This window comes from Chiloscyllium punctatum, chromosome 8, assembly GCF_047496795.1.
Source record: "Chiloscyllium punctatum isolate Juve2018m chromosome 8, sChiPun1.3, whole genome shotgun sequence".
Lineage (NCBI taxonomy): Eukaryota > Metazoa > Chordata > Chondrichthyes > Orectolobiformes > Hemiscylliidae > Chiloscyllium > Chiloscyllium punctatum.
In genome coordinates this window covers 51,430,164-51,456,600 of record NC_092746.1, presented here as the reverse complement: position 1 = coordinate 51,456,600, position 26,437 = coordinate 51,430,164, and the positions used below count along the sequence as shown (strand labels likewise).

The 26,437-nt window shown below is 37.6% G+C and overlaps 1 protein-coding gene across 2 annotated transcripts in view; it reads right to left on the bottom strand.

The window, feature by feature from the left end:
* LOC140480552 (uncharacterized) overlaps positions 1-26,219 on the bottom strand; it is an 88,276-nt gene extending 62,057 nt beyond the window's left edge. For both annotated transcript variants that reach the window (XM_072575523.1, XM_072575524.1), the window contains exons 1-5: positions 26,093-26,219; positions 24,597-25,805; positions 17,609-17,677; positions 14,644-14,668; positions 2,672-2,776 (exon numbers count right to left, since the gene is read on the bottom strand). In XM_072575523.1, the coding sequence (XP_072431624.1) occupies positions 2,672-2,776; positions 14,644-14,668; positions 17,609-17,677; positions 24,597-25,790 (1,393 nt within the window). In that variant the 5' untranslated portion in view covers positions 25,791-25,805; positions 26,093-26,219. The remainder of the gene's footprint in view (positions 1-2,671; positions 2,777-14,643; positions 14,669-17,608; positions 17,678-24,596; positions 25,806-26,092) is intronic.
* Positions 26,220-26,437: the final 218 nt, after the last annotated feature.

Sequence of the window (26,437 nt, the reverse complement as noted above, 5' to 3'; positions counted from 1 at the left end):
CTTCCCTCGTGGAAACAACTTCTCAACATTTACTCTGTTCAACCATAGTGTCGGAGGTAGTATATTAACATGGATAACGGACTCGCTAACTAATAGAAGACAGTTGAAAAAATGGGGCATTTTCAAAATAGCAACCTGTAATTAGTGGATTTGCACAGCAATCAGTGCTGGAGCTATAATTATTTAAAATATGTACTAATGACTCAGATGAGGCAAGTGAATTTATTGGAGCCAAGTTGCAGAAGGCACAAAAATAGCTGGGAAGACAATGATGAGCAGGACAAAAACCTAGTAAACAGAATAAAGTGGGGAAATGTGAGATTTTGCAATTCAGGAGGAGGAGGAGGAGGAGGAGGAAATTAATATTAATGGAGAAAGACTGCAGAATATTAAAGAAGCAGGATATTTAACTGCCCTGATGCACAAATCCTAAAAAGCTAGCATTCATGTTCAGCAGGTTGTAAGGAAGGCAAATAGAACGTTGGCCTTTATTTCAAAGGAAATGGAACATAAAAATGGGGAAAGACTATGCAAGACACTAGTCAGATCACAACTGGAATGCTATGAACAGTTAATCAGCAAAGGAATCTACAATTACTGACAAACAGTAGCAAAGTAGAGTGGAAGATTATCAACAACGGTCTCATTGAATGGTAAAACATAATCAATGGGTTGAATGGCCTACTTCAGCTCCTACATCTTAAGTAGTCTCCAACCGTATTTGTGAAATCCAACAACCTTTATTAATTAATTATATTATATACAAGATTGGCTTATTGCGTACATTTTTGATCCCCAGATTTAAGAATATAATGCTAATGGAAGCAGTTCGAAACAGATTTTGAACTGCTCTTTTCAAAGCTGATTCTTGGGGCAAAGAGATTGACTTATTCAGAATGGCTCAATTGTTATGCCTTTATTCATTAGAATCTGGAAAAGTGAGGGATGATCTTATTGAAAAATGCAAGATTCTGAGGAAGCTTCACAGAGTAGATGCTGAGAACATGTTTCAACTATTTGCACAATCTCAAATTTGGAACAGTGTTAGAGAATATAACAGCACTCATTTAAATCTGAGAAGCAAAGGGATTCCTTCTTCCAGACAGTAGTGCAGGTCTGGAATTGTCTAGCCTAGACTTGGAGGGTACAGTACAAGATACTTAAAGAGGGAGTTATATTTTGATATAGAGAACTTGAGGGCATTGAGGATCTGGCACAAAACACAAATTAAGGCCTGGTTCAGATCAGCCGTGACCTTAAAGAACTGCAGGCAAGTTGGAGGCAACAAAAAGTCTCCGAAACTTACCTGTCAGGTTTCAGTGCCACATGGTCCAACATCACTGCTGATGCAGTCTGGCTATTAACAAAACAGTTACTAATCCCATATACATCACTAACACTGAGCTCTTGGCAACACCACTTCTAAAACTTCCTCCAGTCTGAAAAACAACTGCTCACCACTGCTCACTACTTCCTGTCATTCAGCCAATTTGTATCCAGCTATTGCTGGCTCGTTAATTCCACAACCATCAGTTTTGTTCACAAGGTTATGTGACACTTTATCAAATACTTTTTGGACATCAATACGTTAACCTTACTACTATTCTTCATCATTAACTCAGAAAAACGTATATTAGTTAAATTAATTTTCCCATAACACATCAGTGGGGTCTTTAGTTAATCCATAGTTGTCTGAGTGGCTGCCCATTTCATCCTTAATTATTGTTTTTAAAACTTTCCCCAGCACCAAGGTTACATTCACCAGCTAGGCTTATCTTTACACTCCTTTTTTGAACAACAGCACAATATTTGGAACTGTTCAGTCCTCTGGCACCAATCACATCCCATGGATTGAAAAATTATAGCCAATGCATCATTGAATTTCACTCACTTCCTTCAGTATCCTTAGATGTATTTTACCAAGTCCTAATGCCATGTCAACTTTAAGGATATGTGCCTGTCTAATACCTCCTCCAACTGAATGTTTAGTTTACCATATACATCAATTGTCTATTTTTCCTATCATGCAAGATAGTGTGCTAAGTGACTGGAAGCCAGACATAAAGGAATGTAATCAGAGGCCACTTGTAAAGGCTTAAAGATTCAAAAGGTGCACAGTGGGTCAGAGGCCATTTACATGGGAATTAAGCAGAGATTTTTAAAATGCACCAGGAAGTCAGATCAGATACATTAATCTAAATTAACCCATTATAAAATGAGTGATTCACTGACATTAATCCAAGCACATTTTGTTAATCCATTTAACACGATATATTTATAGAACAGATATTTCCTTAAACATTCCCAATGATAAACAAAATGCGATTTGTTTGTTAATTGACTGGTGACTCAAAGTTTGGCTGGGAGCTATTCTCTGTAAGAGGATATCTATTGTCCAAAAGCAAAAAACAAAGTTTAACACATTTCAAAATTCTGGACAAGTGGAGGAACAGCAATTTCTACTTGATCTGGTTAAAATTTTCAAACAAATTATGAGCTGTATGAAGACAGACTAATCAACATTTTACCTAAATTGAAAAGTGAACAGATAAAAGGTTTTGTATCATACACCCTCTTTTATATTTGACTATTTGTAGTTTTATCATGAAACAACAAAAACAGCATACTTCCAGCTCAAATTGTAAACATAAATGCCACATTAAAAACATACCAAGCACTGCCTTGTTTATCTTCATTTTACTGAGATGATATTCCAGAGTTCTTGTCTCCGTTGGGATTGAAACTTCATCTTTAGTACCTTCTTCCGCAGTATTAACTAGAATCCAAAATTTGGACATTGATTGTACTACATATTTATATATTTATTTTTTAAAATCACAGAAGGGATGACTGGCCATATGGCAATGCAAGTATTCCTATACATTTCAAAAATTCAGTTTTTTTTAAAAAAGCTCTGCCACTTCTAAATGTCAATGTTCCTTGATTATTTACCATGACACCAGTGTGAAAAGATATTAAAAATAAAAGGCCATAAATGACCATTATAATTCATGCAGCAATTTAAAACATCACATATGTAAAGAGGCTCCGAAGTTCAATAAGTTTTAGCCTTTGCTTGATGCTATTTCACCAACTTTCTCCATTCTTTTGATCAACTATCTTTCCCTATTCAGGTGTTATAGCAAAATAAAGTCTCAAGACACTTCATAGGGTCACTGTAAAAGAAAGTCTGAATGTATTTCTTTGAATGATATTTGCCACTGTCTACGTTCCAATTATTCAATTTCCATTACCCATTCATGCACATATGGATATTCTGATTGTAAATGATTATAGAGTCAGTCATACAGCATAGAAGCAAGCCCTTTGACCCACAACATCTATCCTGACCAACAAACAAAACTTCACTGATCTCATTTACCTGCACTTGCTACATAGCCTACTATGCACTGGCATTTTAAGGTGCTCATCCAGGTGTTTCTCAAATGTTGCAAGAGTACGTGCCTCCATCATCCTCACAGGTAGAGAGTTCCATATTTCTACCATCATTTGGGTGAAGAAACATTTCCCCAGATCTCCTGCTATCAAAGCTCTTACTGAAGTTCATGTAAACCACTTCAAGCGCAGTAAGTCTCATTTAGTTACCTTTTCTAAAAAAAGTTCAACTCAATTAATCAGACAGGATCTCTCTTTAACAAATCTGTGCTGACCATCCCTGTATTTCCAAATGTTGATTATTCCTGTCCCGACTAACTTTTTCCAATAATTTTAGTACAATTGATGTCAGTAATTGGTCTATAATTACTTACCTATTCCTGCTGTCCTTCTTGAACAAAGAAATCACATTAGCTATCCTCCAGTCATCTGGCACTTCACCTGTGGCCAGCATAGTATTAAATATATCAGGGCCCCAGAAAACTCCTCTCTTGCCTCCCATAGCAACCTGGAATTCATCCTATTAGGCCCTGGGGATTTATGCATCTTTATACCCACTAAAACATTTAGTATATCCTTTTTACTAATTTTAAAATGTTCAATAATCTCACCAGCTCAACTGAAATCCCCAGTTTCAATGTGTTTCTCCAGTGAATACAGATGGGAAATATTCACTTAAAGAATTTCCACATACACTTGCTCCATGCACAGATTGCCTCTTTGGTCTCTGATAAACGCCACTCTTTCCCTGGTATTCCTCATTCTTAGTAAAACTTGTATACTTTACTTGGCTGTAGAGACATCTTGCTGCCAACCTAGATTTGTTCTGCTTAACCAAGATATTGGGAGCATGGCTTTCATCACCATGATACACCAAAGTCTTTCTTGCCCCATACAATTCCTAAGGCCCTTCCTTCTTTGAAAACTTTAAGTCTTTTTCCATTGCCTCATCTCCCTTAAATATCACATAACATCTGGCCCTAATCTCCATGAAACAATTTTCCCACTCACCTGCCTGAAACCATGCATTCAGCCAGTTCCTTTGCATCGCATCTCTGAGCACAGCATTTTTTCCTGTTCACCTTAGCCTTGTTTCAGTGGCAACACACTTTAACTTAACATTTATTGTCATACAGCACAGAAACAGACCCTTCGGTCCACTCATCCATGCCAACCAAGTTTCCCAAACTCAACTAGTTACATATCCCTCTGAACCTTTCCTACTCATGCACCTGTTCAAATGTCCTTTACATGTTGTAACTGTATCTGCATCCACCACTTCCTCTGGTAGTTCATTCCATATACAAACCACTCAAGTCCCTTTTAAATTTTTCTCCTCTCAACCTAAAACTATCTATCTTTGAACTCCCCTATCCTATGGAAAAGATCTTTGTTATTCACCTTATGATTTTCTAAAGCTTTTCAAGGTCACCCCTCAACCTCGTTTGCTCCAGCAAAAAAAGTCTCAGCTTGTCCATCCTCTCTCTATAATTCAAATCCTCCAGTCACAGTGATATCCTTATAAATCTTTTCTGTACCCTCTCCAACTTAATAGCATCCTTCCTACAGCAGGGCGACCAGAACTGCATACAGCACTCTAAATGTGACCTCACAATATCCTGTACAAGCACAACATGAGACCCCAATGCCTAAACTCAATGGTCTGAGCAATGAAGGCATGCATACTAAATGCCTTGTTTAAAACTGTCTAACTGCCGTGACGCAACTTCCAACGGAATATGCATTGAACCTCTGCATGCCCCTGTTCTACAGGGTCCTACCATTAACTGTGCAAGTCATGTCCTTATTCAGCTTACCAAAATGCAACACTTTACACTTATCTGATTTAAACTCCATATGCCACTCCTTGGCCAATTGGCCCAATTGATCTACATAGCTTTGTAATCATAAATAACCTTCCTCACTGTCTATTATACCACTAATTTTGATGTTATCCGCAAACTGACTAACCATGTTTCCTATATTCTCATCCAAATGACAAACAACAGTGGACCTAGCACTGTTCCCTGCAGAACACTGCTGGTCACAGGCCTCCAGTCAGAAAAACAACACCCCACCACCACTGTCTGTTTCCTACTGTTAAGCCAATTTTGTATCCAATTTGAAAGTTTTCCCTGAATGCCATGTGATCTAACTTTATTAATCAGCCTACCATTCAGAACCTTGTCAAAGGCCTTAGTAAAATCCATGTAAACAATGTTTACTACTCTGCCCTCATTTATCTACTTGGTGACATTCTCAATAAAGCTCAATCAAGTTTGAGAGCCAGGATTTCCCACAAAAAGCCATGGCGACTATCCCTAATCAGTCCATTCCTCTCCAAATGCATGTAAATCCTGTCTCTCAGAATCCCCTCCAACTACTTATCGACCATTGACGTCAAACCCACCCATATATAGCTCTCAGGCTTCACTTTGTAGCCTCTTCAAAATAAGGGCACAACACTACCCACCCTCCAGTCTTCCAGCACCTCAACTTTGGCTGTCGATGACATAAATCTCTCTGGTTGGTCCAAATAATTGCTTCCCTAGCTTACCACACAGTGTCCTAGGATACTTGATCAGGTCCCAGAGATTTATCTACCTTTATGCATTTTAAACTTCCTGCACAACCTCTTCTGTAATATGAACAGTTTTGAAAACATCAATATTTATTTCATAGTTCCCTAGCTTCCATATCCTTCTCCACAGTAAATAGTGAAGCAAAATATTAATTTAAAATCTCTCCCATCAACAGTGGCTCCACACATAATGATCTTGTTGATCTTTTGTCCTTAATATATTTGCAGTCTCTTTGAATTATCCCCTTTTTGCCCTCATGATTTTTCTTAATTCACTTGACTTGCTTAAACCTGACTTGTGGGTGGAAGTCACACTACAGACATGCATACACAATTCAGGTAGACACACAAATGCATACTAAAAAATGGCGAATGTGCTTTCCATTATGATGTTACTTAAGGCTCCAACTGTCCTCTCAGGTACACGTAGAATCTCAATTCAAACAACAGCAGAATAATTCAGTTATTGATTTCTTGCTTCTTATGGGACTGCGCTATGTTTAAATTTCCTGCAGTTTAATACGATAAAACGTGCTCATTTAAACAAACAATTTTTCACATAGACTTTGGATGTCCTTTATTTCAAAACCATGATCAAAGCCCAAGCAAATCATTTCATGACTTCCATCATCCTCATCTCAACTGCAAAGAGCATATCCACAAATTTATTACCAGATCTGGACTGATAGTAAAGTCTCCTCAACCCCTGCCATTTCAAAATGCAAAAATACATTGTTGTCTCAATTCCTGGTCCATGTCTTGCACAAACTGCATCTAAAATCTTCAAGTGAGATTTGCTTACCTCTTGAAAATCAAACACTCCCTAAGTCAATAATGATATTCCGTATGATTCTGACCATCACGTCTCTAGTTATTATTAACTTGCTTCTGATGCAAAACATACTCCAATACCTATCCTCCATTGTTTAGCTCAATGAGACTGAGATATACTATATTTTACTCAACTCAGATGTACACGTCACATCTGTCAATGGTTTCTCTTTGCATCCACAGATCAAATCCATATCAAGGATACATTCTTGGACCTTTACACATGCACATGGTATAACTGACAACATAACCTACAGAGATCAGTGGGGCAGCTTTTGAAGGAATATAGATGATACCTAGCTTTACCTCTGTACGACTCCTTTCGATACCTTTCCTGCTCCTGTGTTAGTATTTTCACTATTTCAAAGTTTTCCTGGCTAGCCTCCAACTTTCCAAAATCTTGAGCTCATCCAAACCTTTGCTGCCTGTATCGAATACCTTATGCGCTTCAGCATCAAAGTTTGATGACATTCACAAAGGAGCAGCTCCAAACATACCACCCTCATTAAGAAAGTCAACACATTCCACGCAACTGGCCTAGGTTAACTCAGACTGTTTACAGCCCTAATATCTCAAATAATTCACAACTAAGTATCCAATCCAATACTGCAGCACCCAAAAGACTATCTATTTCACCATCTATATTGTCATCTGTCTCTGTCTTTCTTCCACTGAAACTTTCAATCAATCACTCATATCTGTCATCTCCAAAAAATGTTCTCTCTGCCAAATTCACAGCTGACATCTCAGGACTATAAGCATCAACACAAAGTCCCACTGTAATTTTGCAACCAGTTACAAATACCCACCTCTCTTTACTTAAATTATTTATTCCATTTTTTTTAATTCACTCATGATCTGTATATCATTGGCTGGGCCAGTATTTATTGCTCATCCCTAGCTGCCCTTGAGAATCAATATCACTCAAATTTAAAACATTCATTGTTATTTTTGAATTTCTCTAAACTGTACTCTAACATTCTTCAATATTAACAATAACACTCTTCAGAATTTTGCAAATCTCTCCATTTTCAAGTCTAGCTTATTATACACATACCTTTGTGTCTATACACCATACCTCATGTTTGAATTTCCTTCCCAAATCCCTCCATCGCCCTTCCACACTTTAAGCTTGTACCTAAACCTCTATCCACTACAAATATCTCCTCCAGTCTTTATGGTGTGGTTACTCATTGGATAATCACACTTGGTTATTAGAAGACCTGTATTTATATTTTCCAAACATACACAAAAAAAACTTGTAAGTGTACGAAATTGAGTCAGAAATTTATGCACACATTAGTATTGATTTTAAGACACATACTCAGTATCATTAAGACATCAATAATCTCACACAATAATTGTAAATAGGAATCAAAGTTTCTTACGACATGGCAATTTTGCACATATAATCCAAAATCTCTCAAGTTACTTAACAACATAAATAACTTTAAATGTTACACTAATAAATCCCTAAAGAATGAGAAATATGGGCAAGGCAGCCATCTGCCCACTGATTCTGGGTGTAGCAGAGTGAGTCGGGGGAGAAAGAGAAAGAGAGAGAGAGAGAGAGAAAAAAAGAGAGACAGAAAGCAAAAAGAGGCAGAGTGGCCAGAGAGAAAGAAAATGGTTGCAAGGAATAGGGAGTATTTCAGACCTGTCAAAGGAATTAGACAGTACAAAAAATTGAAATCATTAAAGTAATAAATTACTTTAAAATGACTGTGGTATCTTGAGCTTAAAAGCTCATGTTCAGGAACAACACTATGGAAAAGACTCTAGTGGATACTATTGTAATGACTGTGAAATTGAAATTGAAAGCCAAAATGCAGTAAAAATAAAAGTAGTAACTGCCTGTTTAAAATACTCTATTTTGTGAAAGTGTAACAAAAACATCACAAGTCTGCAGTAGGTATATGATTAGGGCTACAGTTTCTTTTAGGGCAAACAAGCAGTTAATTTGAAAAGATCCTTTTCTCACTTACACCTTTTGTCTTGTGCTAATTTGTCATATCTAGGAAATACATGCTTTTTCTTGTGTTGAAAATTCATGATATTGATGAATTCCACTACTTCTGATTCTGTCCAAAAACCCTCTTAACAAAGGGGGAGGTGATTGGGCATTGATAATGTCATTGTACCAGTAATCGAGAACCCCAGATTAATAGTTTGGGAACATGGGTTCTACCACAAAAAAAATGGATGAATTTAAATTTAATAACATTTGGAATGAGAAAAATAACTAGCCTCACGGCAATAGTCATAAAAACTCATCTGGTTCATTAATGCTCTTCAGGGAAAAAAAAAATGCCTTCTTTACCTGGTTGGCCTACATGTGACTCCACACCCACAATGTAACTGACTCATAACTATCCATTGGGCAAAGAGGGATAGACAATAAATGCTAGCCTAGTCAGCAATGTCCACATGTTGTGAATAAGAAATCCTACATACTAACATAAATATAGACCATAATATTACTTTATGGCTGTACCTTAAAAATGAGTTAAGGAGAATGAAAAATAACCCCAGAAAACTAAGAAGTAGCCCCAAAACTCAAAGTACAGTGCTCATGAGAAACTTTTGGGGGAAAAACACTGCAGCTGGTCCATAATAAATTTTCCCTTTTAAGTTTTAGCTCTTCTCAAAACTCAACTATGTCCTCTAATGCCTTGATTCAAAAGTCATTATGACACAGAAGGAGTCCATTCAGCTCAACTGCACATTATATAACTGCAACAATACAAACCTTCCTGAATTTAACCATATATGCAGGATTTGGGGAATTTAAAAAATGCATTTACAATCAGTCTACAGGAAATAGTTTGTGTATCACTTGTTATTGTATTAGTTTGCAGTATTTAGAATCTTCATGAAGTCTCAAGAGACTTTTTTTTCCTGAAACGCAAATCCATATGTCTGAAATGTGCCTTCTAGGGCAGTTCCCAAAATCATCTTGCTCACCATATTATTCACAGGACAACAATGCCAATACAGGGAAATCTTCTATCATTATCAGAGGGCTTTCAAAAGCTACAGTGTATTATTCTTTTTCTACGAAGAGACTAACACCGTGAATAGTCACTCATCACAAACAACTGATTTGTAGCATAGAAGAGAATACAGTAAAAGAGGTGTGCCATGTTATAATGAGGCAGCGTGAGCTTATATTTTCAATCTGTTAAAAAGCAACATTGAATGTCACTGTTTGCCAAAGTAACGGTAACAAAAAGGAAGACTGTCCTAACTTCATCCATGTTGTGACATGAAGACTCTAGCTGTAATCAAATATGGTCAATTCTAAAAACCAGAAGAACTGTTGATGCTATATAAATCATAAACAAAAACAGAAATTGCTGGAGAAGCTCAGCAGGTCTGGCAGCATCTGTGAAAAGAAATCAGAGTTAATGTTTCGGGTCCGGTGACTCTTCCTCAGAACAGTTCTTTTCGCAGATGCTGCCAGACCAGCTGAGCTTTTCCAGTAATTTCTGCTTTTGTTTATCGCCTATTCTGGTCAGTAAGAGAATGGTCACATCCTGCTACCTTGATTTGACCGAAACACATTTGTTAAAATGAATCTAAGAATTTTATACATATTGGATTACTGTTATGTTAGAATATGGCAGCTGTACTTTTGTTAATCAGCAACATATGATGACTTTTCAAAAGCAAGAACTAAAATCAAGCCATTACAGCATTGCAAGATTACATTAGAAACTATTTGCCCTCAACTGATTGGGAAGGCAATTTCAAAAAGATTGTCTTCAAATGAAAGTGTTACATAATCTTAAGTTCATCATCATAATAATTCTGCACAAGACTAACTCAGTTCCTCAGAGATTTAAATAGTTGTAGCAACTTATGACCTTCATTTGTCTTCCAAAATTTGTAGCCTCTAATATGCATCTTCTTTATAGAGTCATAGAGATGTACAGCATGGAAACAGACCCTTCGGTCCAAACCGTCCATGCCGACCAGATATCCCAACCCAATCTTGTCCCACCTGCCAGCAGCTGGCCCATATCCCTCCAAACCCTTCCTATTCATATACCCATCCAAATGCCTTTTAAATGTTGCAATTGTACCAGCCTCCACCATTTCCTTTGGCAGCTCATTCCATACATGTACCATCCTCTGCATGAAAAAGTTGCCCCTTACATCCCTTTTATATCTTTCCCATCTCACCCTAAACCTATGCCCTCTAGTTCTGGACTCCCAACCCCAGGGAAAAGACTTTGTCTATTTGTCCTGTCCATGGCCCTCATCATTTTGTAAACCTCCATAAGGTCACCCCTCAGCCTCCGACGCTCCAAGGAAAACGGCCTCAGCCTCTCCCCATAGCTCAAATCCTCCAACCCTGGCAACATTCTTGTAAATCTTTTCTGAACCCTTTCAAGATTCACAACATCTTTCCGATAGGAAGACCAGAATTGCATGCAATATTCCAACAGTGGCCTAATCAATGTCTTGTACAGCCCCAACATGACATCCTAACTCCTGTACTCAATACTCTGACCAATAAAAGAAATCATACCAAATGCCTTCTTTACTAGCCTGTCTACCAGCGTCTAAGGAGCTATGAACCTGCACTCCAAGGTCTCTTTGTTCAACAACACACTCTAGGACCTTACCATTAAGTGTATAAGTTCTGCTAAGATTTGCCTTCCCAAAATGCAGTACCTGCCACTTCTCGGCCCACTGGCCCATCTGATCAAGATCCTGTTCTAATCTGAGGTAACAAAAAACAATTTAGGGCGAGGGGTTCTAATTTTAAAAAGTGAGCAAAATGGGTAAACTCGAATATAAACAGAAAGCACTAGAAAAACTTAGTAGGTCAGACAGCATCTGTAGAGAGAAAAAAACATCTGTTGAGAGTTAATATTTCATGTCCAATGACCTGAAATGTCATGAGACTTTCTCAAGTCCAATGACCGATACTGTCAGCCCTACATTTGCAAAGCACTTTCTGCCTTTTTTTCCAGATTTCCAGTTTCTGCAATTCTTTGTTTTATTTTTGTGTAAATGTTTTCACCATGCAACATTTCAGATTACAAAGTAATTTAACGGCAAAATTAAATATTTTCTGTACTTTAAAATAAGCAAAATTATTTGCGAAATGCCCTGTTTACTCACCACCAAACTCTTCTCCACCCTCCCTCCCCAAAGAAAAACACAGGCCTAGGTGGTTAACTGGGAGGAAGGAGTAAAAGGAAAATCATTAACAGACCACACACAGCACACTCATGATGCTTAAGTCAGCACAAGGTTTGCAAAGATTCTGACAAGACCTTTATCAGGTCTCTAACCTGTGCAAAAATTAATATCTTTTGATTTTTGATCAGTCAGACACTGGCTCACGTAGAATCGGTCACCACACGTAGAGGCTTCCAAACCAAGATACTATGTAAAAATACAGTTTTCCTGATGTTAAGTACAACTCTCACCAAATGGCTATAATTCACCTACTACAGGAAGACGAATTAGATACAGGTTGGTAAAACCAAGTTTAAAGCTTCCCGAGTGTGCAACAGTATTTTTCATACAAAAACAACTAACACTGAACAGTTCTTGTAAGCTTTTCGCTTGTTGTCCACATCAACAAGTGCTCAACATGGGCACTGATGTACAATGTTCCCTGGAAATAAATGTGAAGTCATAGCCCCCAATTTTATTCCTCCAAGTGTCTTCACCATGGCAGGCTGTCCAGTGAGTCATCCTGTAAAGCTTCCTGATTCAAGGATTGGCTACATAGTCTACCATAAAAGATCGACTACATTCCAATCCCTCATCACCAGACATGACATTCTAAAGCAACACTGTGAGAAATCATGTTTACCTCCATTAGTCCCTTCCCTCAATAAGTAGTTATTAAATTACTGACAAGGGAGAGTTCAAGCCCTTGACAGATGTCCAGCAGATGTCAGAAAATCCTTCTAATCAACACAGTTAGAAGCATAATTCACTGTGAGTTGCAGGAGTTCACATCCACTTCTTCAGGCACATTACCTCATTAAACAATTAATGAAGATACTGGAAATCGTGCCCAATTACGATACTGATGTCATCGGATGACGATGCTTGTTTATGCTTGCATAACTTTTGCTGCAGAAGTTGAAGAGAAGGTGTGATCATCTTTCATTAAAAAGCATCAAAATATTACCTTTTGCTCTGATCCTTGAGGGAATGTAGTGGATGCAGTACCACTGGTAACAGCTTAGACAGTTCTAAGCTATGCCAAGCATGATATTGCGTCCAAAACTCCTCAAGATCATGCCTCACAAAGGAAATTCCACTTCAGTGAAACCAAGACAACCTGAATTGATATTTTAGGCTTCTTAATTGTTTAGCTCATCACAGAAACCCAAATAAATTTAGCTTCAACCAAATGAAGTCAACGTTCGTGCTCACCATTCACAGAACACCTACTTCAGTCTGGGTGCCACTGCAATTTCTTTATCTAAGACAATTGACGAACACAAGATGAACTTGGCCATCAAAACCCAACTCCAAACAATACAAGGCATTAGTCATTGATATATTGGAGTTTGTTTGATTAGCTTTGGTGCATCAGGCGTGAGAATAGAGGAGGTGGCTGGGTTTAGTTTCAGAGTTTAATAAAACATTGTCGGATGAGTCAACTGAAGTCACGATCCTGGATCCACTCTGCATCATGCCACCATACTCTCTCCTAACTCCAAGGAGGCTAGTCATCTTAAGAGCTCCACCATGAATACATCCATATTGATTAACATCAGAGTCATCATTTTATGACTCCTTTCAAAAGGAATAAATCATATTTCGTTAACCAGCACCTGTCGGACTTAAATCAGATGTTATTTCTTATAAGAATATATATTTGGTAATGCTAGTCAGTTACAAGTTACACTGATTACACTTTTGAGAACTGTTTTAACTTTGAAGCCAACAATAATCTTTCAGCAGTTATAATGACAAACTGATTAGTTTCTGAGGACAAATCCAAATCAAACAAAAATGGGCATTTTTATAAACTGCCAGTGTGCAGTTGTCATGGAAATTTCCATCAATTTTGGAGTAGAGGCCAGCGGAATAATTAAGTTACCTGAAGACAAACTATTTTGAAAACAAAAAAATTCAAATCAAGAAACGTTTACAGTTCTGTCCTTTTTTTAATACAAGTATAAGGTAATATTAACTTTAAATCGGCACTCTTCTAAAATACTTACTGAATAAAGTTTTTTTTGTCTTGATACAGCCAAGTATAGACAGAGTCCATTATAACGCTTGCTGAACAAATATCAATATTCTACATCTGCTGGGCACAACTAACATATTTAAAATAACATTACTGGAGAATGTTTAGAGTTCCTCTTTCTAAAAAAACAGATGTTAGACTTCACTCATTGCACATCCATAGTATAAATTCCAAGTGGCTATAATAATTTAAGCTATGGAAGTTGTGATTGCCAAAATTACTAGTAGTGCATGATGTAGACAGATTCTTGAAACATTAAAGCTACTCATAGTAACATCTTTTCACATCTTGATTAATACAGACTTTGAATGGAAGATTGCAAATTTGATTAGACTGACTAAGATTCTTTTAGGAAATTAGATTTGATGTAATCTTTTAGACCAGTGCAAGAAACTCTCGATGTCTGAATTACACAGCTTTGATTGCTGCCAACTATACGTCAAAAAGTATTCTCAGAACTATTGAAAAAACAGTTATGAATGTTCATTAGTCTAAATAAGCACTACAGTGGAAATTAAACTTCAAAACAGCACGAAGAATTTATGCATAGTAACGTCTGTAGAGATGGGAACAGATTCATAAGGAATCCTGAAATACTTACCATTCCATTTTAAAGCTGCTTCAATCTGCCATAATGATGTTTGGAGAGAATCAACCAGGAAAAGGAACAGAAAAAGTTAGCGAGATTGCTTCTGTTGGGACATAAAACTGAAACATTTCATTAAAATGTATTAAGGCAAAGTTTGTTCTGAAGGCCACATTTCACTGCTCACTAAAATTAAGGTATTCCTGTGGCTGTCCTTCAAAAATGCAAGATTGCACAGGACGGTCAAATTGGCCACAGATCCAATTTCTTATAGCAGGCCATCTGCATTTACAAATGTGTAGGACTAAACTGATGAGAAAAATAGTTGATGTTCGCAGTGCTTTGTATTAAAAAGTGGATTGATAACTAACATTCATTCAAAGTACTTAATATAAAATTCATACAGCCATCTGAATCATAAGATTTCACGCTGGTATGAAATCTGGATAAACTTTAAAATAAACAAATAATTTTCTGCAATAACCATCAACACTGCAACATTTTTATAAGTTTACTAATATGCAAACTCACAAAAACACGTTTTCTACAGGAAAACCTTAATATTGCTCCAAAATGTACAATTCAATGTTTTAACAGTTTTCTACATCAGTTTATTTTAGCCTATTGAATGAAGTCTAGGATGCAAAAAATTCAGAGCCCAGCGAAGTATGTTTTGTAGCTCAGCAACCCAGGTCATCCTCTCATATTAATTAGCCCTCATAAATAACTAGTGTTGCTGAGACAGGCAGTTGATGCACATCAAGGAAGATCCAGTCTTCTGTTCATTGAAAACAGTCAGGTGGTTCATCTTCTTTACTCCCTCCCTACAAAGTGCATAACATGCACTTCGGTTGAAAAGGGTGTACCCATGAAGATCTTCATAGATGTTTTTATCACTGCTCCTTGATAACCAGCTAAAAGGTATATCAAGGATGCAGGAAAAAAAACCTTACAGCAGGCTCTTACTCCTTCAACGGAGAATTCAACAAAGACTGGATGCTGTGTATGGGAGCCTGAGTGCGAGTATCTGTCAGAAATGGGATTTAAGTGTGAGTGCCCCGTTGCTTTCTGGAAACAGTGATCCAATTTCTTCAAGCCTCTCAACTTAAGAAGTGATATAGATGGTATTTCTACCAAATCACACTTAAATGAAGTGGCCATTCTTCATGTCAATGAAATGCACATTTTGATGGTTGAAGTCCAGCACATTACAAAACTGTAATTTTTTTTGCAAGTTGAAATATGAAAAATTAAAGAGCTAAATCATCTAAACTTGAAGGTTAGATGCTAGTCTTCAAAAATACATCCAAGAAATTCTTGGTGATGTCACTCAACTAAATTTAACTATTTTATGCAAACCAACAAATAAATTTAAAGGAGTGCTGAGCGACATTCTAAATGCTTTAGAAGAACATTGGGAGATCAAAATAATGGTCTATACAGTATTCCACTTGTGTGTAGAGTTATGAATTATTTTGAGTCAACGAGCTAATAAACAATTTAAGAGACTTTATGTTAAAAATACAAAGTTAATAACAATGGTAAAATTATAGCCCCAAATTAATTTAACTGCAAATCATCTGAAATTACAAAACATAATTCATCTGATTTAGGAAATGAATATAATAGGTTCTATGAATTCTATGAGATTTGAATTTTGCTGTAATGGACATCTTAAAAAGTATACTAATTTTGTCACAAGCATATAAAGGCTAACAACTTATAATATTACATCTCCACCCTGGTTACGTAATGAAATAAACTCAATGAGAAAGAAAATTCAGTACGTGTTGCACTCAATTTTTAGTCAACTAGATGTATTTAAGATTTTAAAGTGCAGTATTCTCTTCCAATTTGTATCAAAGAAGTGAGTCATCAATGGAATGATGCTATAAAAGGAAACTAAGTTCTCAAACCTGAGCTATATTTCTAAATGTTCCAAACTTCAGCATACATCAATGTCCACTACTGCCCAAATAATTGTTCAGAGTTAATTCTGAGTTTTAAAGTAACTGAACATACCTCACTATAAGCCCACATGCCAGTCTGTCTAGGATATCAAGTAGTAGCAGCCACTTAGAAATGACACTAATAACTTATTTTCTTCAGGATGTTAACTTTTGTTGCATAGTTATGTGTCTGAGAATTTTAAAAAGATCTCTCTGTTGTAATAATGTATCAGTCATCTTAGTCTCAGAACAGTACAAACACCAAACAAAAACTCTGGCCTGCAGAATTCCTAAAATAAACAACAAAACTAGGAAAACAATTTGGTGTAATATGTTCAGAATAAATGTTAATGTCACTGTAGCAAAATGCAAGAATGTTTTAACTTATAGAAATGCATGGCACACCAGGGACAATGAAACCTTAATTATGCCCATAAACACAAGAGGTGAATTTCAGATAACAAAAACTGGCAGATCAGAGTCCCAAGCACTTCAATTTTTAACTACAACTATTCCACAAAATACTGGCAACTCTAACTGATCACCTCATTTGTCATTACATTGGAAAAGTTTGATTTATATTCACACACATCAGTAAAATCACTTCAAAGCTGTAAAGTTTCTTCAGAACAATAAAGACTCTCAAAATAAGGTGATTAAATTATTATACTCTGAAAAATCAATATCAGATATTTGTTAACAACAGATTTGCTTATTACCAATTTAAATCTAAATCATGACCTGTGTACCCAAATGAGATGTTCCATTTTCAACAGATTTACTGGCAGCTCAACCGTTAATGGTACTCTGACCTACACTGAGTTTAGTCAATATAAATTCCCATCTTTATTCTTACAAATGATCAAGAAAACAGACAATTACTATGCAGAAATCAAGGTTTCACTGTATTTGAAAATGTAACATTAGTGATACACGAACATATTTTCTAAGAGCACATTTACTGTTGAAACTTAGGAATAAAGTTATCATTATTTTAGAAGTGTTTAATGATCATGACTGAAACTTCATACCTTTTTGTGTTTAAAGCCAAGGAAATGCATCTGGAGATTCAGAGCAGATGTACAAACTACCTTGCAAATCTAGATAAAAAATATGCCTTGTAAAACATTACAGTAAATTTAAATGATAAATTAATATAGAATTAAATCTTTATGCATGAATATCTTATTAATTATCGAACTTTTACATGTAGACCATTTTTAAATATTATTCAAATCTCAAAAGTAGTAATAGGATGCTCAAATTAAAAGGTTAGTGTTCAAAAAAAATAACTGAAGGGCAAAAAGTACTGTATTCAGATTGTTAGTTAAAACAAAATACACAGAGAGCCAAATTAAGAAGAAGAAAAAGTGGGAAACAGAGACAAACTGCACGGATTCATTCTTGTTTTGTTCCAGAGGCAGTGGGGTATAGCAACCTAGCGTTTAGACAGCACTCAGTTGACAGAACCTTTTTTTTTAATAAATCAAGCTTATAGAGTTTCTGAGATCTAATTTCAAATAAAAGCTGAAGGGAGGTTTTAGCCATGGCTCAGTGGGTAACTACATACTTCCTGTGGCAGCATAGGATAGGTTCAAATGGGCTAGGTGAACTCCCGAAATGTCGATTTTCCTGCTCTTTGGATGCTGTCTGAACTGCTGTGCTTTTCCAGCATCACTCTAACCCTGAATATAATTGGAGTCAACTGTTTTGTACGATTCAGTTTGAAAGTAAAATTGCAATTATTTCAAAGCCTTGGCGTGGTTTAGCATTGTCCTTGCTCAGACTGCTAACCGTACAAACCAAATCTGAGTCAGTAAAAATTAATGAGTACGGAAGAGATTAAAAGTTCACCTAACCCATTTGAACCTATCCTATGCTGCCACAGGAAGTATGCAGTTACCCACTGAGCCATGGCTAAAACCTCCCTTCAGCTTTTATTTGAAATTAGATCTCAGAAGCTCTATAAGCTTGATTTATTTTAAAAATGCTTCTGTCAACTGAGTGCTGTCTAAACGCTAGGTTGCTATACCCCACTGCCTCTGGAACAAAACAAGAATGAATCCGTGCAGTTTGTCTCTGTTTCCCACTTTTTCTTCTTAATTTGGCTCTGTGTATTTTGTTATTCAGTTTAACAAGATACATAGGTATCTTGCTATTCTGAATTCTGCCGGATAGTTGTACATTTCAACTTCCTAGCCTTAATACTGCATCATGCAACGAGTCCATGATGAACTTCTTTCATTCTTTATAAATGAACTCAGTTTAAAGATGAGCTAACAAAAATTACATTTAGAAAGATGTAACAACTGCATTATTTTAGATCAAGTTTTTTTTTAAAAAGGTAACATGATTCAATCATTTCTACAGTACCTATAAATGAGCATCAAAATCATAAAATGAATCAGCACATGTAACAACATAATTCTATCACAACAGTGAACATACAAACAAGATTATTTCAATCAGGACTTCAAAGCTTTTGACATTCATCATTGTTAAAGCAGAATAGTGCAGTAATTCCAAATGCCAGGAAGTAGCTTCTGGAAGATTGCACATCAGGACAATGTGAAATCCCAACACAAAAACTCACTAGGAAATTAAAATTCCCTTGGATTAAATTATCCTGCACCTGAAACCTACAAAAAAAAGTGTACCTTAGAGTGGAAGTTTTGGAAGGTTTTGACTTACTTAAGCATAATAATTACCTGGGAAAAGTTACAGGATTATAAACCTGCTCTAAAGCTAGGGTGACTTAGTTTAACGGTGTAACATACATTATCATTTGGTAATGTGAATCTTTAAAAGATACTGATGGACTATGGATTCTAGTTCTGTGAAGTGACTTTATTTTAAAAGATGTTAGAAAGTAATTTGGAAAACGGTTTTAAACATATTGCCAAGAAATGCGCCTTGTACGAACGCTGTGGTGTTAAATTCCTAAGTCTTTACAAAAGTTGAACTTTTATGAACCACAAAGGAAACAAACCAGGCACCACTATTTTTCAGTTCAGTTCTGAAGAATTAAGTTTTTCAGTTCAGAACAATTTCACTCTGGTATGAAGGCTTTAGTTTGTGAAGTCTCCAAGCTGAGACAGACTGCATACAAGTTTTCAGAAATGAAGAATTATGTCATCAGAACTGAAAAGACATCTCTAGGATACCAAACTGGAAAAGAGTTAGATAAACAAGAAATTGAAGAGTTAGGTCATGGGGCCACTTCATTAGGGTGTAGTAACCTGTAATAAAAATTGCTGTGTACCAGGTTGAAACTTTGTTTCATTGTTTATTTCTAAACTGGAGATTCATATATACATAAAATAGATTTTTTTTTCTTGCTGCAAAAAACTGGTGCTCTTTTTTCAAAAGCTTAATATGTTTAATGTCTAACCACCATGATAACCAATTGTAAAAATTAAACTTGTGATGTATCAATTAAGCATCATTCAGATTTAGGAGAAAATGAGGACTGCAGATGCTGGAGATCAGAGCTGAAAATGCGTTGCTGGAAAAGCGCAGCAGGTCAGGCAGCATCCAAGGAGCAGGAGAATCGACGTTTTGGGCATGAGCCCTGAAGGGGGGGTGGGGGTTGCAAACACTTTGACAGGGCTGTACTACAGGACCTCCCAATAGCCAGCAGGAGATAGAGGAACAGATGTGTGGGCAGATTATGGAGAAAATATAAAACCAACAGATTTGTTTGCTGGATAATTTTAACTTCTCCTATATTGACTGGAACACACTTGCGTACGGGAGCTTGGGTGGGGAGGGAATTGTTGGGTATGCTCATGAGGGCTTCTTGAAGCAATAAGTAAACAGTTCAACTTAGGAAGGGGCTATATTACACCTGGTATTAGGGTATGAGCCCAGCTAGTAAACAAAGTTTCAGTGAGAGAGCATTTCAGAAGTTTTAAATTAGTTACGGATGAGGATAAGAGCAGTCCTCAGGTGAAAGTACTAAACTGGGGAAGGCTGACTACAAGCACATTAGGTAGCAAAAGGGGAACCTAGACTAGGGGTGGCTGTTTGTGGGTAAATCTACTAGCATGTTAAAATGAAGGATAAGAGTGGCAAGATTCAGGAATTTCGAATGACAAGAGAAATTGTGAGCTCAGTCAAGAAGAAAAAGGAGACATACATAAGGTAAAGAAAACCAAAGACAGAGACCCGAAAGAATATTAAGAAACAGGAAAGAACTTTAAATGGCATTAGGAGAGCTAAAAAGGTTCATGAAATGTCTTTAGCAAACAGGATTAAGGAAAATCCCAAGGCATTTATATGTGCATGAAGGGCAACAGGGTAGTTAGGAAAAGGGTAGATTCACTCAAGGATAAGGGAGGGAATTTATGTAAAAAGCTGAGGTTCTTAAAGAATATTTTGCATCAGTATTCACAAAGGAGAAGGACATGGTGGATAGTGAGTCTAGAGAGGTATGTTATTATTCTAGGGCATCTCAATATAAAAAGAAGCATTGGGTGTTTTGAAAATGTTAAGGTAGACAGGTTCCCAGGACCTGATGGGATCTATCCAGAGTACTGAGAGGGGAAACTGGGCCTGAACAAAATCTCTGTATCCTTTTTAGTCACAGGAGGGGTCTCAGAGGATTGGAGAATAGCCAACATTACACCTTTGTTAAAGAAGGGCTATGGGATAATCCATGAAATTCCAGACCAGTAAGCCTTATGTCAGTGGTACGGAAATAACTAGAAAAGATTCTTAGGGACAAGGTATACTGACATTTGTAAAGGTATGAACTTCTAATGACAGGCAGCATGGCTTTGTGTGGGGATAGGGTGGAGAAAGTGTATGAGAGACTTGATTGAGTTTTTTGAGGAACAGAGAAATGATGGCAAGGTGGTGGATGCTGTCTACATGGACTTTAGCAAGGCTTTTGGCAAGGCTCCTCATGGCAGGCTCATACAGAAGGTGAAGTCACATGGAATCCACAGTGAGCTGATAAGATGGGTACAGAACTGGCTTGTCATAGGAGAGAGGATAGCAGAAGAAAGATGTTTTCAAATTGGAGATGTGCTGCCACAAGAATCAGTGCTGGGACACTTGTCATTTGGAATATATGTAAATATAACATACATTAACGATTTGGAGTAGGATGTAGGTGGTCTGATTAGTAAGTTTGCTGATAACAGAAATATTGGGGGTGGTGAAGGCAGTGAGGAGAATTGCCAAATGATTCCACAGGCTCTAGATTGGCTGGGGACTTGATGGGAGAAATGGCACATGGAATTTAACCCAGACAAATGCAAGGTGATGCATTTTAGACTGCCTAATGCAGATGGAAGTATATAGAAAATAGCAGAACACTTAGAAGCATTAAGATACAAAGGGATCTCGGTATACAAGTCCACAGTTTTCTGAAAGTGGCAATACAATGAATAAGGTGGTCAGGAAGACATATGTCGTCCTTGCCTTCATCAGTTGGGCACAGGGGACAAAATGACAAATCATGTTGCAGTTGTATACAGCTTTAGTTAGGCCACATTTGGAATGATGTACACAGTTGTGGTAGCCACACTAACTGAAGGATGTGGAGACTTTCGAGAGGCTACAGAAATGGTTTCCCCAGAATGTTGTCTCGTTTGGAGGATATTAGCTGTGAGGAGAGACTGCAAACAGTTTTCACTTGACAGTCGGAGGCTGAAGGTCGACCTGATAGAAGTTTACAAAATTATTAAGAGGCATGGATAGTATGGATGTCGGAGTCTTTTTCCCAGGTAGAAGTGTCAATCACCGGGAGAAACATGGTTTAAGGTGAAAGGAGGAAAGCTTAAAGGAGAAACGAGAAGCAATTTTTTGGTTGACACAGAGGGTAGAAAGTGCCTGGAACGTGCATCCAGAGATGATAGAAGCAGATTCAATGGCAGTGTTTAAGAGGCAATTTGACAAATACCTGAATACGCAAGGCAAGATGGATATGGACTGCATTGAGGCAAATGGCTTAGTTTCGAAAGGTGCCATGTGTCACCATTGGCTTGGTCAGCCAAAGAGTCTGTCCTTTTGTTCTCACTTGAAATCTCACCACGCCCCTCTACCCCAAACCAAAACTCATCCAAGTCCTACCATGTCCTGCTCCCAGCACTTTGCCATTCATCAAAAACGCACATGGCACCCACGTCCCACAGTTACCACATTCTTAACTTTTCTCATTTGTCGTCAAAAATGGCTGCTGGATATTTAAACCCCAGTTTATGCGCTGACAGAAGAGGTATGGTTTCCTTGCTTATTCACTGTTACCTGCAAATGATCCTGGATTGCATGCCACAGTAGACTGCTCTCCAGAAATTTTCAGAGCAGAACTAATCAAAAGGTGTGGTTTTTTTTGTGTTCAATCGGGGTCACAAATTGGTTTGCTGAATCTGATTGGAATTTCTGATCAAATGTGATATGTTGAAACAATGAATGGTAGAAGAATATCCAAACCAATTGGGCTTTAGGTTCATGTGCTTAAACATTTTATAACAAAGATCTACTTTATTTTTCTATATGCTATGCACCTTTCATTTTGGCAACACAATGCAGTAACATTTTTCTATTGCTCTTCAATTCACAATTCCTGCAAATCAAAGTAATTTTTTTTAAAAAGTACTTGTTTTGGAACTGCAAGCATTCCATCTAACAATATTGATTCTGCAAAAAAGTTAAGCATGTTCAAACTGATTTAATCAATGAAAAATGTATGCTAAATCCATGAACTATTGATGAAACAAAATATACAGAAAATGCAAAGGAAAGTTTAATACCTTACAATTTTTTAGAATCGTAGTTCAATTAAATTTGCCATTTTCATTTTTCACACTTAAGATCCTTGGGTAAACAAGGAAATGAATAAGCCAAAGGCAGGGAATGGGAACAATAAAAGGTTACTTTATTACAAAGACATAATTTATTTCTGAGATCTACATCTTTGCCCCCTCAAAAAAATCTCATTGGAATTAAAATTTTACTTTGGCTAGGACATCTTTATCTAATAAACTCCAAGAAAGCAGGTGAAAATACAACAGTTAAAGTCAGTTGAGTCAGTAGTTAGGAAGGCAAATGCAATGATGGCATTTAGTTTGAGGGGACTTGAATATAAGGCAGGAATGTACTTCTGAGGATCTATACAGCTCTGGTCAGACCACATTTGGAGTACTGTGCAGAGTTTTGGGCTCCATATCTCAGGAAGGATATACTGGGCCTGCAAGTGTCTTCAGAGGCGGTTCACGAGAACATTCCTGGTCCCAGGAACGAAAAGCTTAGCATATGAGAACACTTTGGGACTCTGGGTCTGTACTCAATGGAGTTTAAAATGATTGGGGGGGGGGATCTAATTGAAACTTACAGAATACTGAATGGCCTGGACAGAAAAGATGTTGGGAAGATGTTTCCATTTGTAGGCGAGACTAGGACCCAAGGGGATACCTTAGAGTAAAGGGAAAACATTTTAGAATGGAGAGAAGAAGAAACTCCTTCAGCCATAGTGGTGAATCTATGGAATGCATTGCCATAGAAGGTTGTGGAGGCCAGGTCATTGAGTATATTTAAGACAGAGGTAGGCAGGTTCTGGAGTATGAAGGGGAATCAAAGGTTACAGAGAAAATGGGTTAAGAAACTTATCAACCACGACTGAATGGCAGAGCAGACTCAATGGGCTGAATGGTCTGATTTTCGCTCCTATATATTTTATGGCCTTAAAGCATCTCATTACAAACATAATATTTCATAGTTTGTCATGAAGTATCTTTAGATAATCAAACAGTTCTGAACATTCACCAGCTGTTTGGAAATAACATAAGCAGTTAAACAAGGCATAGAACCTTAGCCATAAGTGTTTTTTTTTAAAAGTAAAATAATTCATAATTCACTTTACCGTTGTCGGCCTTATCTGCTTTAGTTGACAAGTCCAGATATAATATTTTAATCCAACATGTGGTAGTTCAGGTTTATCAAATCAAAATATTAACTACTGAATAAAGCAAAATATCAAAGAGCCTCCTTGTAAGAGTTTAAATAAATACTTACATCACACCAAAACATAGTCACCGGTTTGCCCTCTTTGCTAGGAAGAAATCCATCACTTTCAGGTAGCCTTCCACTGGCAGGTGCCTCTGTACTCTCAGGTGGCCATGTTTGATCTGTGGTAGCTTGCAGTTGGTCTTTATTGGACATGTCTGCTGCCTCATTCTTAGGTTCATTTATGTCACTTGCATTAGTTTCAACAGTCAAAGGTTCTTTCTCATCAGTCATTTCAGGCTGAACTTTATCTGCCTCCTCCACAACATTTAAATTTCCTTTTTCAGTGTTCTTTGTTTGCGATTTAGGCTTGGCAAGTATACTCTTAGTCTGAGTTTGGCTTGAGGCACTCTTAGCAACTGAAAAGTCACTGCTAGTTTTACCAATTTTTCTGCAATTTTTTATAGCAAGCTTTTTCTTTCTGCCAATACAAGCTGGGGTTCTATTCCCTTTGAGGACATCTGTTTTTCCAGTTCTTCCACTAGTTAGCGTTGATTTGATTTGGTGCATGCCAGTCTTAGCTGCTGCTGCTCTACCATCATTAGGAAGCTTCTCTTGTTTTGTGCCACTCTTTGTTTTATCATTATTAGCTTGATTTTGGCCCAACTCATTCTGAACCAAATCTTGTTCACTGCTGATAAAATAATCTCCAACTTGATCTACCTCAATCAGAGCATCATCATTCTCTCCACTGGTGGACTGATTTTCAATTTGATCTACCTCAAATAGAGTTTCATTTCCATCAATAGGCTCGTTTTCAACTTGCGCTGTATCACTCTGTGTTTCATCTTTTTCACTGCTGTTACTACAAGATTGGACTTCTCCTACATCTAGCACATCACTGTTCGCCTGAACAAGAGCCTGGTGCCCAGCATTACTAACTTCGCTTTCAGCATTTTCAGTTTCGGGTTGGACTTTATCTATACTACACTCATCTTCATCACGTTTACTGTTCGGTTGAGCTTGATCTTGGCACGTTTCATCCATTACTTCATCTTGCCCACTATTCGTCTGAACTCTGGTCTGGTTTTCGGGACTTTTTGTTACATCTCTTTCATTACTGATATCGTGATGTTGGATTTCACTTGAACCTTCTTCTGCGATCTCTATTCCGCGCTCAGCGGCAGGTACTGGGTCTGCATCACTTTCAGCGGCAGCATTTCCATCTGAGACAGTTTGATGAATTTTAACCGCATCACTCATGCTTCAGGGCGAAATCTACGATAGATCAAAAACAGAGGTTTAAAATGCAGCTAAACTGCTAGCATATTTTCAAACATATCAACGTGGAAAATATACGATGGCCTATTTTGGGAGGGAAGAGATGTGATACGAGGCCGACTGCAGCACTCGTTATTCCTCTGCTTGTACTTTCCCCTCAAGCGGCCATTCGAAATGGTCTGGAGTCACGTAACCCCCCGCCCCAAGTCCGAGCGCTGGCCGCTGGCCTCCTTCCTTCCCGCCCCGCCACAACGACGTTTACATTCCAGTCCGCCCGCAGTTACCAAGCAAACCGCTCCGCTTCGAGATTCCGCAAACCGTCGCTCTGCGGTCCCAGCGGTACATTTCCGGTGCGTCTGACATCACTTCCTCACGGCGGTGCCGCCTGTGCCTTCGGTACGCATGCGTGGCGATGAGAGTGACGAAGCTGGAGGCTCAGGGCTGGCTGGGGAAACAATCTGGTAAAAACAATGACTGCAGATGCTGGAAACCAGATTCTGGATTAGTGGTGCTGGAAGAGCACAGCAGTTCAGGCAGCATCCGAGGAGCAGTGAAATCGACGTTTCGGGCAAAAGCCCTTCATCAGGAATAAAGGCAGTGAGCCTGAAGCGTGGAGAGATAAGCCAGAG